The sequence below is a fragment of the Filicampus tigris genome, chromosome 17 (genome assembly GCF_054856515.1).
Source record: "Filicampus tigris isolate MCC_2025a chromosome 17, RoL_Ftig_1.0, whole genome shotgun sequence".
In the NCBI taxonomy this organism is placed as follows: Eukaryota; Metazoa; Chordata; class Actinopteri; order Syngnathiformes; family Syngnathidae; genus Filicampus; species Filicampus tigris.
The window spans coordinates 16,566,469-16,582,169 of record NC_141233.1 but is presented as its reverse complement, the minus strand read 5'-3'; the positions used below and the strand labels follow the sequence as shown (position 1 = coordinate 16,582,169).

Genomic DNA, 15,701 nt, shown 5'->3' with positions numbered 1-15,701 from the left:
CCTCATGTTAGTCAGCGGCCAATTCAAGAATGCAAAAAGTGCACAAATTCTGTTGATTCACCCACACAAATACATTGCAGTGAAACAATCAATCAAAATTTATTTATACAGCACTTTTCATACATCAAAATGCAACTCACATGAATTAAAAATAACGCCCACCCCAACTTGCCAACAAAGACAAGGGATGATGTCAATGGGTCAATATCTGCAACCCACTAATTAAGGGCAGGCTTGTTGATTGGCGATTGTTGTGATTTATTGACATCAGAAAATAGATAATAGATAGCGCAAAAGGACATTTTAGCTGGAATGTTGGTTCAAGTCAGGGAGTCGGTGTAGGGAGTGTCAAGCGTGACTTGCAGGTGATAGCAGCTCTTATAGGAATGTGCATTCATGCTAAATTAGCTCTTTATTACCAAAGGAGATAAATACACCTTACCTGTATGTGTATTTTCAGATTAGACAAAGATGGGAGTTTTTCGGCTGGTGCAAGACGTTTTCGCCACCAAACCTTCTTGTCGCCGACAACATCAAACAGTTCTGTTAAATAGTAAGGCCATGAAAGGGGATATCTTGCTTTTCCGAATCTGTCGCCATGGTTGTGAAAATCAGACTACAAAATAAAAAATAAAAACTACACCAACAAAATATATATCAAAATACTAAATTAGATTACAATAAAACTACTTTACAATAAAACATTCATATAAAAATAGACACAAGTAAATGAGACAAAATCATTTAAAATAAGACAAATTCAGACAAATTTAACATTAGACAAAAACATAAAAACAAATGTTTGATTAAAAAAAAAAAAAGTTAAAAAAAATACACAAACATATGTTTTCCAAAGCAGAGAGTGTAAATAAAAAGTGGTAAGATTGAACAAATTATAAAAAACTGTTATACACTGCTGCTGAGAAATCACCTTAAGTACAGTAACCAAGTATAATGTACTGTATTTGATTAAGCGTCACTTTCGTTATGAAGTCCATCAACTTGTCTAAGTTTCTATATTTACATCCCTGGAAAACAACAACAAAAACACAATTCAAGCGTTAAAGTTTTTTTTAATCAAAAATAGTTTAACTCCTCTCAGACATGATGTGATGTATAGCATAATAATGTTACTAGCAATACTGTTAAATGCTCCACTTTAATCATTTGTGTCAATTTAGCAACCCGTTTTTACAACTACAAATAAATGAAAATGTTAAAATGTTAAATGTGCAATATTTGTGTCAATGTCTTAGCGAGTCCACAGCACTAAAACAATAATGCACATTTTTGCACACTTAGTTGAGATTTTATTGACCTAATGATTTTTTTCCATGTATAAATTAATGACCAGAGAAGGCATGAAAAAAAAGTGATGTAAAAAAAATTATATATACACAGGAGTGTTAAATGACAGGAAGCTTCAGTGTACACCAATCTGTGGTCATATATGAATCATAATGATATTTATACTGGCTCGTAATGGTGATCAACAAAACCTTTTTGAGTCTTCTTTCTTCTGATTGGAAGCTTCCCGTTGCATAGCCCCGCCCACACTGTCTTTGTGAACGCCTCCAAAGTGGAACGCACCTACAACCCGAACAATTCTGGAGTTCAACTCAAAATGTGCCTCGAAAGTCAAACGCGACGTCCTCATGTACGGGAGCATTTAAATCCAAGAACGTCATGCTTTTTTTTTTTTTTTTTTTTTTTTGCAACACAGGAAAACATGTGATTGACTTGACTTGTTGCTATTACATCTCAAGCATCTTCAAATGGTTTTACTTAATTTCAGGACACTTTCCCTCATTCACAGGCAGCCATTTTCAAATCAGAGTTCCCTGTTTTCTGTTCTTTATTAATCCACAGTAGAAACTTGGGTTGGTTAACACCCCTCCAAAAAACAATAAAACAAAACAGCAGTTTTTAACCAAAAAGCAAAGCAAACAAGCTTTTTGTAAAAAGAAACATGTCGAGTCGAAAAGTGACTTTGATGCTTTTTTTTTTTTTTGCTTCTGTGACACTAAACTATAAAACAACAAAAACGAGATTGAGACAGTGCAAAAATAATCCTTTAGAGCTATAGACCTAAAATATTCGCAGCGGGTAACGCCGACATGACTCGAGTTGAACTTGAGTGGCTTTTTTACATGCCGTTTGCCATTCACCCCATGACCTGCGTCCTCTTTTGTCACGGTGGTGACGCAAGCATGTGTTCGACAACCTCCTACGACACAAACTGTTTATAGCATATGGATACATGCATAGGCTACTCTTGAGGTGCCTAAACTTGTCCGACTTCAAGCGCGTTGGCAATCCCCTCCCTCATAATCAACGTGACAAGCCGAGATTTACCCCCGAATCCCAAGTAATTCATTGGCGCCATCTGCAGGGATCTGCGTGCTATCACATGTACAAGCTCTGAACTTCCCAGATAAGCTGACCCTTTTCTTCACCTACCAGTTGAAAAAAACATTTGGCGAAAATATTAGGAGGTGGCACAGAACGCTTGGGTTCCAACTGACAAATGTAAACATCCACAGCAATGAATTCACTTGACGCGACTTCATACGGGTTGTGAAATGTGAACAATTTGGGAGGGTGTTCAACTTTGGAGGGTCCAATGTTTCACAAACACATACTTTTGTACTCACCTGTGCACATGGGGTGTGGAAGGGTGAAATCTGAAGAATAAAACTCACATTGAATGAGCTCCTTCAGTCTTTTTGTACGTATTTTCAGGAAGGGGGGGGGGGCAGCAAGACACAGCAGCGTTGCCTTTTGGACTGGACTCTTGTGCAACAATTGCATTTCATTCCTTCATGGCGTGTCTTTGTTGTAGGATGTAAAAGAGGGCGACTCAACGTTCGGGGTTAGAGGGGAGAGAGTTTTTGCACACGAAAAATGACAATCCACAAAAGTCGCGATGTTACGATAGCAAATTCAAATTGTGTAAGTGGGAAAAATAAAAGTATTGTTTACGAGAATAAAGTGTCATCTTCACCATAACATGCGTTTTGTTGCATTTGTTTGACTTGAAATGATACAAAAGAATTATCGTTATGTTAGAATTATTCTGTGTAGCTCTGAGGTCTGGACCCTAGTTTGAGAACGCCCGGTGTAAAAAAAAAAAAAAAAAAAAAAGACATTACTGAGGGGCTGAGACTACCAACATGTGGGATGAACAATTATGGACCAATCTGGTGGAAAAAAAAGCATCCAAGTCGTTACCTGGTCTGGGGAAAAAAAGTGCTTCAACACCATGACAACGCTTTTTTTTTTCCTCTCTCGCTCGCTCGATGTTGTTTAAAGCTAATCAGACGTCTGTTTTTAAATGGAATTAATAGAGTCACATCTACAGTAGGAGCGAGACATCCACGGGTAAGATGGGACTTCCCCGCCCTCATCCGTCCGTGCGCACACACGTTTGCAATGTTTTGAGTCGTGTTCGTTCTTCAGCACCACTCAATGTACACAAAAAGGCCGCCGCCGCTCCTTCCTACCTGCCTTTGCTTCTTCCGTGATGCTTAGGAGGGATGCAGAAAGAAAGAAGGAAGGAAGGGGGGGAAGGAGGGAGGGACTTTTCCTCAGCTGGCGCGCTATCATGTATCCGGAAGCTGGTTGATGTCCGTCAAGTTGGTGTCGTTGAGAATGAGTCTGATGCGCTCCAAAGAGTCCGCCTGTCGTATTCGCTCCAGTTGCACCTGGCGACAACAACAACGGCAGCCCACTCGAGAACGGAGTTTGTCCAATGCCGAACGGCTCAAGCGGCAAGGAAATCGATTGTTGGAATGTACAATGTTGCAAAGGTGTGTAAAATGGCTGGGAAATTGGAAAACATATTCAGAAAATTGGGGATTTTGTGGAACGTGATCAACTGTTTGCCAATGTCGTGAATGAGCTGAATATTTGGACACTGCAATGGCCCAGAAATGTAAGTGAATGTTTTGTCCTGAATTTTGCAAATCTATTCAAGTTGGAATGGTTTTAGAAACGTAGAATGTAAAAAAATAAAAAATGTAAAAAAAAAATGGGTGGGCTAATAAATAAAAACAATGTTTTGGGGGGGATGCAAAACGACATGACGAGCAGCTTAACGAGTAACCAAGTGTTACCTGAAGCGTCTGCGAAAGCTTGACAAAGTCCTTCTGCACCTGCTCGCTGACGTCCAGCTCCGTTTGCAAGCGCTGGGCTTTGTCTTTCTCTTCAAACACTTGACTCTCTAGCGCACCCTACAACACGCACACGCACAGAGTGCAAGACTGCCGTTAAGGTGGACATCCAGACTGACTAAATACGAGTGGCCGCAATGCGGCCGTGGGCCGACACTAAAGTCGAGTGTCTGATTTGCAGGGAGAGCAGCGCATGAACCTTGGCGGCGTGGATCTCTTTGAGCTGCTGCTCCAGGCGCAATCGCAAGGCCTGGGTGCTTTCCAGCGTCTCCGTCTTTTGCGTTAAACTGCTCTGCAACTACACGCACAAACGGGCGGACAGCGCAACGTCAACGATGGAGAGAGTTGAACATGGAAAGCCGTTTGAGCATTCTTTTCTCCCCATAAGCTTGTTGAGGTCCATGCACTAGTAGAACGACAATGTCTTACTCGTAAAAAAAAATGTGTCAAGTGTCACTTTTGGCTTTCTAAATTCAATTAAACCTTACCAGTAAAAATGTTGTGCTGTACTAGTAATACTACTAGGCCCAACTAGTAGGCATGTGTGATGCACTAGTAGCTTTCTTAGTATGGATATGGCATCAATGCTGAAACGGCTTCACGGAAAGCTGTTTGAGCTCTTATTTGACATCCAGCTTAAGGGCCACGTTGTAGTGTGCTCCTTGCCCTCACCGATACTGTCTCGTCCTTGCAACATTCATTCCACTACTAGTGCCAATTTTGGCCTAGAACAACCGAAAGCTGGATCTTGAATAAATGCTGAAACAACTTTACTTTATCTGATCACTCGATCAATCAATAGAATATTCGCCTGTCAAAATATTCAATAGGTGCATCCCAAGTACGCCTCACTAATAAGGCCAATGAGTGACTTGGGTGGACTAGTGGCACAAATGTCTTACTTGTAATGTTTTTTTGTCCTGCTAGCAGAACAACAACAAGTTACCAGGGATGTCACAATATCGTGATATCAAAATTGCCATTATATGGTCGTCGTCATGTCACGATAGCGGCTAATCTGTTACAAAGCCCAAGTTGTTTTCCATGCAGTTCCAGCACCCTCTGGTGGTTACTTTATTAGTACAGTTTAATTTGATGCCACCTATGTTTAAGACCCGCGCTCATCGCCAGGAGGAGCCCATGACTGGCCAAGCCTATTTGCCTATCCCTTTGTGGTTATTATGTACAAAACAGAATACTGTGATGGGCTTCTTTTTTTTTATATGAGCTCTCTTTTCTTTTTCTTTTTTTTTTAAAACGATATCGTGACATTTTATACAGTATCGTGAGCTTTTTATATATCGGCAACCCCCCCCCCCACAATATTGTGATAATTATCGTACCGCGAGGTTCATATCGTGATATTATCGTATCGTGACATTTGAATATCGTGACATCGTGACAGTTGACAGCTGCATGCTACTAGTACCAGAAAAAATATGTAAGAATCAAATTCTCTTAGTTCTCACCTAGCGCTTCAGTAGTGGTACTAGTAGTGTGCAGACGAACGTTAAGATGGATATCGAGGATGGGATAAATGCTCAGGCGGCTTTCCACACGTCAAGCAACTGAAGTGTAACAAACCTAACCTGCTCCTTCTCTGCCTTTATCCGCTCCAGATCCGTCTTCAAACTGGAGAAGGAAGCTGTTGGGGAAGAGACACCATGACATGACATGATCACGATCCACCACCCCAAAAAAAAAAAAAAAAAAAAAACACTGATGACTCATCCTGGCCTCAACACGCTGGTGTGATTCATCAGCGCGAATAAAGTCCCTAACCGCACGTCGCTTACACTACAGTGTGAGTGCAAAGAAAAGAAAAAAAGCGTGAGGATGGCAAGCGGCAGCGGCAGTTTGTGGAGCGGTGCAGGAGTCTCACCAATCTCCTCCTTGCAGCCCTCGATCTCCATCTGCAGCGTGTCCTCCAGGTTCTCCTTGAGGCACTGCTCGGCTTGGATCTGCTCCTTGAGGAAGAGGATCTCGGCCTTCAGCTTCTCCTCCGCGTGCTCGGCCGACGTCCGCAGCGCCACCGTGTCCTCGCGCAGACGCAGCACCGCGGCCTGGAGCTCCTGAGCCCACCCAAACGGACAAGGAATCAAAACATTTGTTGAACCTAAACTAAGTTGACGTTCATCTCTCACATCTCAAATTTATCGTTGATTTTCTTTGCAATCTTTGCAATTTTCACATTGGTGAAAATCCATGATGGAGAGCATATGGAAAAAAAAATTTGACAAAAAAAAAAAAAGTTTCTCATTTCACACGCTTTAAATACATTTAAATTAGTTAAAAGATACTTATAAAAAACTCTCACTTCCACGAAATGGGAGACGACCACAACCCCCAATTGAAGTTTAAACAAAATCTGAGACGTAACCCACCATTATACACATATTTCAATACGCAAATGTTCAATCAAATCATGTCAGAAAAGTCCGCCATCTTAATGTTGACATAATTACACACGCCACAGATGGGCTCACACAAATTAGAGCATTAAATGTTACGGAATTATAAACCTTCAAGCAAGTGTTACTTTAAGACAGGTGCTCCAATTACGGGAGTTTATATACTAGTCGGGCATACGCTGCATGTCTTCCAACAGCGCTCAGTGCCATATGTTGTGGCAAAACGTGGTACTACACTGAACTGCAACTGTCAAGTCAGACTTGTGCAAATACTGTCAAAACACAGGCAAAACAATAGCTTAAAAGTCTATGATACAGTGGGGCGATGGGGAAAAAAAAAAAAAAAAAAAAAAAAAAAAACAGCACAAAAAAATGTGTTTTAATACACTTTCAATTTCTTTAAACATTGTGTTTGGATAGCTTACATGTCTTTAAAGCAAAAGAAAACTAATTTATATGGTCTCTATATTGTGTATTTTCACATATGGCAAACAATTCATACAATGCAATGATGATGATGTTTTGGTTTTTTTTCTCCTGCATTGCGGCCGTGTGTTGCTGAGGAGGAGGCAACTCGGATGCTCTTTTCAACTCGTTGGAGGTTAAACAAGCTGCACAGCAACATCACAAACGCTGTTGACCGCCTCCACATTTGCTGCCTCGGTGTGAGCTTTGCTTTTCCCACGTTTTTTTACATTCCACATCATTAGCATGAAGCTAGAAAAGACATTTGTGCTATGGAAAATGGCACTCCATACTATTGTACTTTATAAAACCATACAGGAATGATATAATTAGAATACAAAGAATGAAATGGTCTGGTCACATTTTTTTGGGCTTCAATTCAATGGACATTGTGCTTCTCTTCTGGTGTGCGTGCATTGGCCACCTGGGGGCAGTATAACACAGACTTATTGAGATACATACAGACAGTCAAAACCTCTCAGTAAGCTGCAATTAGTTTTTCGCAGAGGCTAAATATATGCGAGGAGTGTTGTATACATGTGTTGCGCCACCCTTTGTGTTCAAATATCGTTGTTTCAAGGATTCGAGCGTTAAGCTAAAATAACTAACTAAAGCAAGGCTATGTGGTTGTTTTATACAAACAAGGATTTTGCTTTGTTTTATGTTTAGTTTGAAAGTAAACTTCAACTGGGAGTGGCAATAAATATATGTTGAACTAATGTGAACACCCCCCAAAAAAAGCTCGTATCTAAAAAAAAAACCTCACCTGTATCGCAAGCCACCACCGTATTTTAAAAAGTGTCTTCATATTTTCAGTGTGTTTCATAAATTCAAAGGTGCACAAAGTGTGAGGGAGGGCTAAAACTATCAACAGAAATCTTGATATGGTCGTGTTTCACCATCCACGTTTATCCAGAGGTGACGGCAGCACGTACTTGCACAGTGCCGGGCATGGTGAAGCCGTCTTGCTGCAGCAGCTCCGAATGGAGACGATGTTTTCCCTGCAGGCTCTCGTTGTCCCGCTGGAGTCGGCTCAGCTCGTCGGCCACTTGCTCGCGTGACTGCACCAGCGCGGCCTCAAAACCACATCGAAACATGAGGACGGCCACGCCCTCCGCTTGGTGCCGTGCCGTGCTCGATGCTCACCATCTGTCCTTGAGTGTTCCTCTTAGCTTCGCTGAAGGCCTCCTGAAGTGTGGCCAGCAGCGTTTCCGACTCCTGGACTCGTTGGATGAGAGCGGTCACCTGACGCACAAAACGACAACAATCTTTTTGAAACGGCAAAATACTGGGACACGATTATAGTATTGGAAAGCTCTTGAATGAAAAATTCACAATGATTATTATGACCATGCTGAGGAATGTTGTGTTCAACCGCAGTCAAAACTGTTGAATTTCTGGACGTTTCATCGTTGGGCTACAAGTGGAACCTCCACAAGTGATAATGTCTGGATTGAACACCCTACAAGTCGATTCACAATCAATGCACAGTTCAACCAACACGTGGTGTAAAAACACAAATTTACCTTCACTGCGGTTTCCTCGTTCCCCAGCTTGACAGAGTCTTCCAGACTTTGTTTTTCGGCCATGCTCCTCTCCAGGTGGTCGTTGGCCTGCCGCAGCATCACCTGCAGTTTCTTCACCTGCGGAGCGAGCCGCAACGCTTCCCCGTCAACAAACTGTCCGAAAGGTACGGCAAACACCACCACGGGAAAGGGCAGACCTGATCTCGAGTGTCGGCTTCCTGGCCCTGGATGGCCTGCAGCTGCTTTTCATAGTTTGAGCACATGTCGCAGCGGCGGCCCAGCTTCCTGCCCGCGTTCTTCACCTGAGGTGGCAAACAAAACCCACCAGGGACACAACATAAGGTACCCCAATACAAGCGCTTATGACTATATTGTTTTTTACAAAAACAAATATATATCAAATAAAGCTAAAAATATATCTAAATAGCATGATTAGATTTTTGTTATACTCAAAATATTTTGAACAAATAAAGGCCTGTGTCTAATAAAGGCCTAATTAGTCTCTGCAGTTGAGTAAAAAAAATGCCCGAGTTACCTTTTGAGGAAATTGTGCACCACAAATTCTACCTAGCAACAAGTGACAACATAGTGCCCACTAATCCCGAAATATTCACGGTTCAGGTTCACTATCGCTGAATTGACCTATTCATGTTTTCTTCTGATGGGAAGGAGCTTAAAATTTAGCCTCGGTTGTGAGCGAAAGTCACTTTGTCGCAAGTGCATGTAGACGTGCATTTTTTTTTCTAAAATCATTTGTAAGCCAATTGCCACTTTTTTTTTTTTAGGTAGGCATCCACTGCTTTTGTCATTGATGGCACGGCGCGATTGCCATACCTCCTGTTGCAGCAGGTTCCATTCGCTGTCGCTGACTAGTCGGTAGCCGGCGGGGGGTAAGTAGGCGGTGTCGGGGGCTTGCGAGATGCTGGATAGCAGCGACGCCGTCTCCTCCTGCTCGGGCGTCATAGCTTTAATGGCCTTCTCCTGGTCTTTGGTGAGCAGAAAGTGGCTGGCCGTCAGCTTGATGGAGCTGACGGACCACGCGTCTCCCAAGCCGGCGTCCGCCACGCCGCAGTCGGCCCCCACCAGGGGCCCAAAGTCCGACTCGTCCAAGTGGCCGGCCGACTTGGCCTTGTGGTTCAGGCCCTGCGTGGCCGACAGGGAGGAGCCCAGGCTGTCCGTGGACTGCACCCTCCGCAGGTTCTCCTTGTAGGGGTCCGACGCCACCAAGTCGGCGTCCAGCGAGTGCATGGAGCCGTGGGCGCTGTGGTTGGTAGGCGGCTGGGGAGGAAGTCAAATATGAAGGCAAACCAAACCTTCATCAGGTATGTAATGGAGCAACTTTTTTCAGAATATCAGGTCTTTACTTTGAAATATTACGTGCAAGTCATACAACTTTTTTCTTGAAATATTGTAACTAGCATCATGACTACAGGTAATTATCGCCAAGGTCACGAAGTGACTTTGCAAGAATAAAGTTGTAATATTACCGGTTTACTCACGAGAAAGTCACAATGTTATATCATTATAATTAACAACAATTTCAACAAACAGGAACCCAGTTGCTTCAAAAAAACGTTTGCTAATTACCATAAACTGGAAGTCTGTCTACACAGACATCAAGAAAAATCATTTCTAGAAAGCACGTTCGTATTTTTTCATCGATATTGTGACATTACGTGACGGCCGTACCTCCTCGACGCTCAGCCCCAGGAAGATATCCTCCAAGGGCTCTGTGTTGTCTGCGCCGTCTTCCTCGTGCAGATCTTTCACTTGGCTCAGCCTCTCCTTCTCGTCGTCCTCCTGGAAGCCGCAAGAAATGTGGCGTCAAGCCCAAAACACACTGGACACTAGTACGGGCTGATACAGGAATTCAGATCGGTGTCCAAAAAATGTCTTTTAACTTCATCCACTTAGTGACTACTGACCTGGTCTTTCTTCTTGGTCTCCTCCACCTGCCGGAGCTGCTCGGAGGAGAGCACGTTCTCGATCCTCTGCATGTCCCTCATGAGGAGGCGCTGGGACTCGAGGAACTGGTCGTTGGCTCGCTGCCACGTGTGCTTGAGCTGGTTGTGCTGCTGCCGCTCCAGCTCCAGCTTGTGGCACACTGGATGCAAAGTACAGACAAAAAATAAATGAAAATAAAAAGCAGGGAGAGACAATGTTTTGGTTGATTTTATTTTTGTAAAACTACTACTTTTTCGCTGACTTTATTCCTGTTAATTTAAGATTTTTCTCCCCCGTAATATTACGACTATTATTTATTCGACAACTTTATTGCGGCTTTATTCTTGTAATATTAAAAAAAAAATTCTTATAATATTCCGACATTTTATTAGTAAATTGATGACTTTAGGGTTGTAAAATTAATTTTTTTCTCCTTGTAATAATACGACTTTTGACTGGTAATGGCTGACTTGGAACGGCCTAATTGTGTCATGGCAAAGGTTCTGGCTACTTGATGTGATATGAACAATCTTGACAATATCGGAAACATACATAAATATTTGGACTTGCTTTCAAATTGCACGGGCAATTTACCTTCGTGAAGTTCCCGGCGTAGTTTCTCGGCGTCCTCCTGCAGGACGGATTTCTGCGTGTTGAGCACGGCCACGTACATCTCCAGGTCGGTGCGACACGACTTCTCCGCCTCCAGAACGTGATTGAGCTCCTTCACCTAGCAAAGGACATCATATTTGTTTGTTTCTTACAAATTCAACAAAATATTCTAAAGATAGGTAAATATTGGGTAGCCCGAAGATCAAACGAAGACTAGAAATACTACAAGTATGTTCTCTAAATAAAATGCACCGTTATTACGGTAACTGCACAACGACCTAATTTCACGAGAGAAAAAAAAAAAAAAAAAGTCAACATTGTGAGTGACTTAATGCTTGTAAAAGTACAACAACAAAAAACCTTGTACAATTACAAATCTTTCAATAAAGCCAGAAACAAAGTCAACATTTTTCCAACTTCACTCAACTTATTGCGACTTTACTCTTGTAATATTGCAACTTTTGGATTGTAACAAGGTTCACCTTGGACGCCTCGAGTTCCTTCACCCTGTCCTCAGCCGTGGTCAGCTTGGCTTTGAGCGTGCCGATCTCCTGCTCCATGGGCATCACCACCGAGCGCAGCTTCTCCGCATCCTCCTGAGCCTTTCAAGCAAGTTTGGACCAAGCAAGTGCGGCGAGTACATTTCATTTACAGATCACTTGTCTGTTACAGTTTTCGTCTTACAAAAGGTAAACTACAATGAAAACAATAGCTTTTATGGGGTGAAGATATAGACTGCTACGCTCTTTTCCAGCTCTCCACCAACGAGTTGACGCTTGAGATCTGATTATATTCTTTTTTTTTGTTTTGTTTTGCATTACATGAACAGTGGCTCTGATCAAGGCGAGCACAAAGTGTACCTTTTTCATGTCATCCTCCAAGTTTTGCTCCTCCTGACCCTCGTTGAGCCGCCGCCTGAGGTCTCCGACCTCCCTCTCCATGGCCTCGCGGTACTGGCCCCACTGGGCTCGTTCCTGCTCCAGACGCTGGTGGAACTGGACCTCGTACTCGCAAACCGTTTCTGAGGCGGGATGACGCAAGGATCATAATCGAGCACACTGGGACCTTGACTTGTACGTTTCTTTTGTTCCGTGACAAAGCTAGGATGTTACCAGAAAAAGCCATAATATTACAACTTGGCGTTTGGATAATTACGGAGTGAATGTTACACAAAACATTTTCATAATATCATGTGAATACGTTTCCCTTTTTTCCAAGAACCAAGTACTCTGAAAAAAATGTTTGAACTTACGGGAACAAGTATTTTTCTCTTATCGGTGCACATTTTTTCTGGTAACATTATGATTTTTGGTGGGCCACCTTGACATAATTTGTTCTGTAAACTCAATTTACTTGTGTTTGATATTTTCTACTTTAAAATGTTAAAGGGATAATGTGTATTTAATAACAAATATTTTAAGAAGTCTATAAACAGAAAAAAATCATGACATTACAATTTGAAGTTCTGCTACTACTTTTTGGTTATTATATTCGCTTTTTGAGCAACCATTTTGCACTTTTGCAGTATATATTCAGACAAGTCTGAATTTAGAGTTGTTTGCTCAGTTTGAATGTGTTGAGGCTCCCTGTGTGTTAAAGTATCAGTTGTTTGGTTTTATAATGAGTGACACCGATTCTAATTTCAATTAGCCCGTCTGTGATGTTTCATGTCATATGTTAGCATTAAGCTTGTGGAATTTTGTTTTACCAATTGATATGGTTTGTGTCCACGTTTTTGCTGTTTAAATAGACCATGTTTCATTCTGTGTTGTTGTATGTGCCAGTTTGACAATAAACTTCCAAGTGGGAGTGACAAACAGCTTGAAGCAAGCTCACTTGGCATCTTATTTGGAGAACTGCATGAGTGACAGTCTTCTTTTCCTTATGTTGACGTGATGTTATCCACTAGTCTCAGTTCAAAGCGTGCAGGAGGGGGAAAACGCTCAGCGTACCTTTCATGATGGCCTGCAGCGAGGCCACCTCCTCCTGCCACTGGCTGCGGACCTGGTCGATGGCCTCCTGCTTGGTGTTCTCCGACACCGTGGCCACCGCCTTGATGGTCTCAATCTCGGAGCACGCCTGGGCCAGCTGGGCCTGCACGGCGCTCAGCTCAGCCTGGGCCGACTCCAGCGCAGACGTCTGCCTCTTCAGATCCTCTGGATGATATGAAAATATAAAACTAGGCAATTCAACTGTTTCCATTTAGTACAACTCTTAATAGTTAACATTACAGGAATAAACTATCTATCCATGTATCTATCTATATATCTATCTTATTTCGTTATTAGTATCAGAATTAGCATCAAATTGTGATGATTGGTCCCATTCAGAGAAAAATTGTGGTGATAAAATTGCTTAAGTGTGTGTGCATAAATCCCATGAAATGTTGCGACTAAAACATTGTGAATTCCAGGGTACACTGAATTCTCAAGAATGGAGTGCCCTCTTACCCTCTTTGGCCAAATAGAGCTCTTTGAACTTGGCTCTCTTCTGGTTGAACTCGGCCTCCAGCTGCTGCTTGACTTTGCCGAATTCGGCCCTCTCCCGCTCCACAGCCTCCATTTGCTGGTGGGGCTCATCTGAAAGCACAAAATGGCAGCTTTTCTACAGATCTGACACTATTTTTTTTTTTAAGAATAGTTCCCAATATATCATGAATGAGAGGAACACTTCATTTGGGATGGTTTGGATTGGTGGAGAAATGTGGAAGTAGGATGTAAAAATGTGAATGTTTTGCATTGGTTTGGAAACATTATTGGAAAATTGCAATTACAAATTTGGAACATGTATCTATTCTCATTTCAATGAGATTCTATGAATGGAAAATGTGGAATTGTGGAGTAATGGCTCAATTCGGGAAGTATAGTTCATAACATGTCCCGAATGAGGGGGATGCTTTAAAGTTGAAATGCTTTGAATTGGTCAAGAAATGTGGAAGGAGGAGTTCAATAATTTCTTAATTTGGGAATGTTATTGAGAACATGATAATAAGTTACCAAGATCTTCCTAATGAGCTGAATACTTTGAAGTTGGAATGCTTGGAATCAGTGGAGAAACATGACGTACATGTAAACCGTGTGTTTCGCTTTGAGAACGTTATCATGGGGAAACGTGGACTAATTGAAAATGTGGCAATTTGGGGGACGTGACTATAGACGTAATAATGATGACACGATGTTTGCGGGTGCACAATAACATGTGTGTTATCACATGTTAACAATAATAAGACCGTTTTAAGCTCAATTAAGACACTTAGCAATTTAGCACAACATGCTACGTTTAGCCACACCGGCTAGCTCAAATAAACATATATTAACACGTTACGGAATGCTCTCAAGTGACACTTGTTAACAATTAACATGCACAACGTGAGTTAATCATGAGTGTCACACGTGTGTGTCTGTGTGTGCGTGTGTGTATGTGTTTGTGTGTGACACGTAGCCCGGGAGGGGGGGAGGGTGTTATGGTCGGTGGGCTGGGGGTGGGGGCGGGGGGGATGCTAACGAGCTAATGTTGTCAAAAGATGCCGAGGCCGCTAACCAAGCGCGAGGCTAACCTTCTGTATACAAATGCGCCGTGAAACGTCGCGAAACACACAAGACACGTTACCGTCATGCTGGGACGACGGAGGGGCTCCCGCGGCCTGCTCGGCCATGGCTCGGTGAGGGGAGGGGAGCCCTGACGATGAGGAAGGGGATTCGAGCTAGGAGTGTCCCACAAGCCAGGCTAACAACATGACAGCCACCGTTAAGACAGCCAACGGAATACACGACACATCCGCTGGATGCTTCAAAATAAATATCTGATCGGTGGATTTAGAATTTAGCCATATTGTGTGCAATTAAATGGTAGTCAAACGTAAATAAAATACTTTAAATATGATCAAATAGCGTCGTAAACTACTTTCCCCACCTAAACCACTTTTTTTTGATGGGTCTGTTTGAGTGAACTTTAAGAGGGAGTTCCGACTTTTCCTTTCAAAGTAAGTGTTCATAAGTGTGCTTTGTAAAGCGGAATCATCGATTTACCCATTGACTCGGGATTAATTTTTGAAAAATGGCAATTTATTTTTTAAAATATAATCATTAATAACATGACTTTTTGATTTTTTTTAAAAAGTTGTATTTGTTTTATGTCACATTATTGTTTACAAGGTTCAGCATTTTAAACTATTTTTAATGTAAGAATGATCTTATTTGTTCCTTAAATGTGTTATTTATGTAACCATTATTTACAGTCTTCAGTATTTCAGAAATACGGTAAAAGTTTTTAAAATATGCTTAAAACCTTTTTCAGTTTTCAATTTAATGTTTTTAAATGTAAACATTATTTCCAATTTTCCATACTTTAAGACCATTTTAAAATGTATTTTTACAATCAAATGAAAAATCTTGTTAGTTTTTTTATTTCATGTTTTTTAATTCAATGCTTTAAATTGAATTGTCATTTACAATCTTCAGTCTTTAAAAAAACAATGTATTTTAAAATTTAAAAATATAGCATTTAAGTATCTTGAATATAAAGCATTTTTTTCAAAATATAATGATTAATTTTATTTGTGAAAACACTTA

At 41.6% G+C, this 15,701-nt stretch overlaps 1 protein-coding gene across 1 annotated transcript; it reads right to left on the bottom strand.

Moving 5' to 3' along the window:
* Positions 1-80: 80 nt before the first annotated feature.
* Positions 81-14,887, bottom strand: rabep1 (rabaptin, RAB GTPase binding effector protein 1). Its single transcript, XM_086057479.1, has 18 exons — positions 14,740-14,887; positions 13,581-13,709; positions 13,083-13,286; positions 11,991-12,151; positions 11,613-11,732; positions 11,113-11,248; positions 10,500-10,678; positions 10,264-10,374; positions 9,409-9,852; positions 8,772-8,876; positions 8,575-8,691; positions 8,195-8,293; positions 7,984-8,124; positions 6,055-6,244; positions 5,762-5,817; positions 4,372-4,470; positions 4,116-4,232; positions 81-3,704 (listed from the first exon to the last, which is right to left on the bottom strand). Exons 1-18 carry the CDS (start codon positions 14,783-14,785, stop codon positions 3,603-3,605), a joined length of 2,556 nt encoding a protein of 851 aa, XP_085913605.1. The 5' UTR covers positions 14,786-14,887; the 3' UTR covers positions 81-3,602.
* Positions 14,888-15,701: the final 814 nt, after the last annotated feature.

What these genes read in the sequence shown, in the direction of transcription:
- rabep1 (XM_086057479.1), bottom strand. Translation starts at nt 14,785, where the DNA reads ATGGCCGAGCAGGCCGCGGGAGCCCCTCCGTCGTCCCAGCATGACG. An exon ending in TGGGGCTGAGCGTCGAGGAG is followed by an intron (nt 9,853 to 10,263) that starts GTACGGCCGTCA and finishes CTTCCTCCCCAG; the next exon opens with CCGCCTACCAACCACAGCGC. An exon ending in TAAAGGCAGAGAAGGAGCAG is followed by an intron (nt 4,471 to 5,761) that starts GTTAGGTTTGTT and finishes TTGTGCGTGTAG; the next exon opens with TTGCAGAGCAGTTTAACGCA.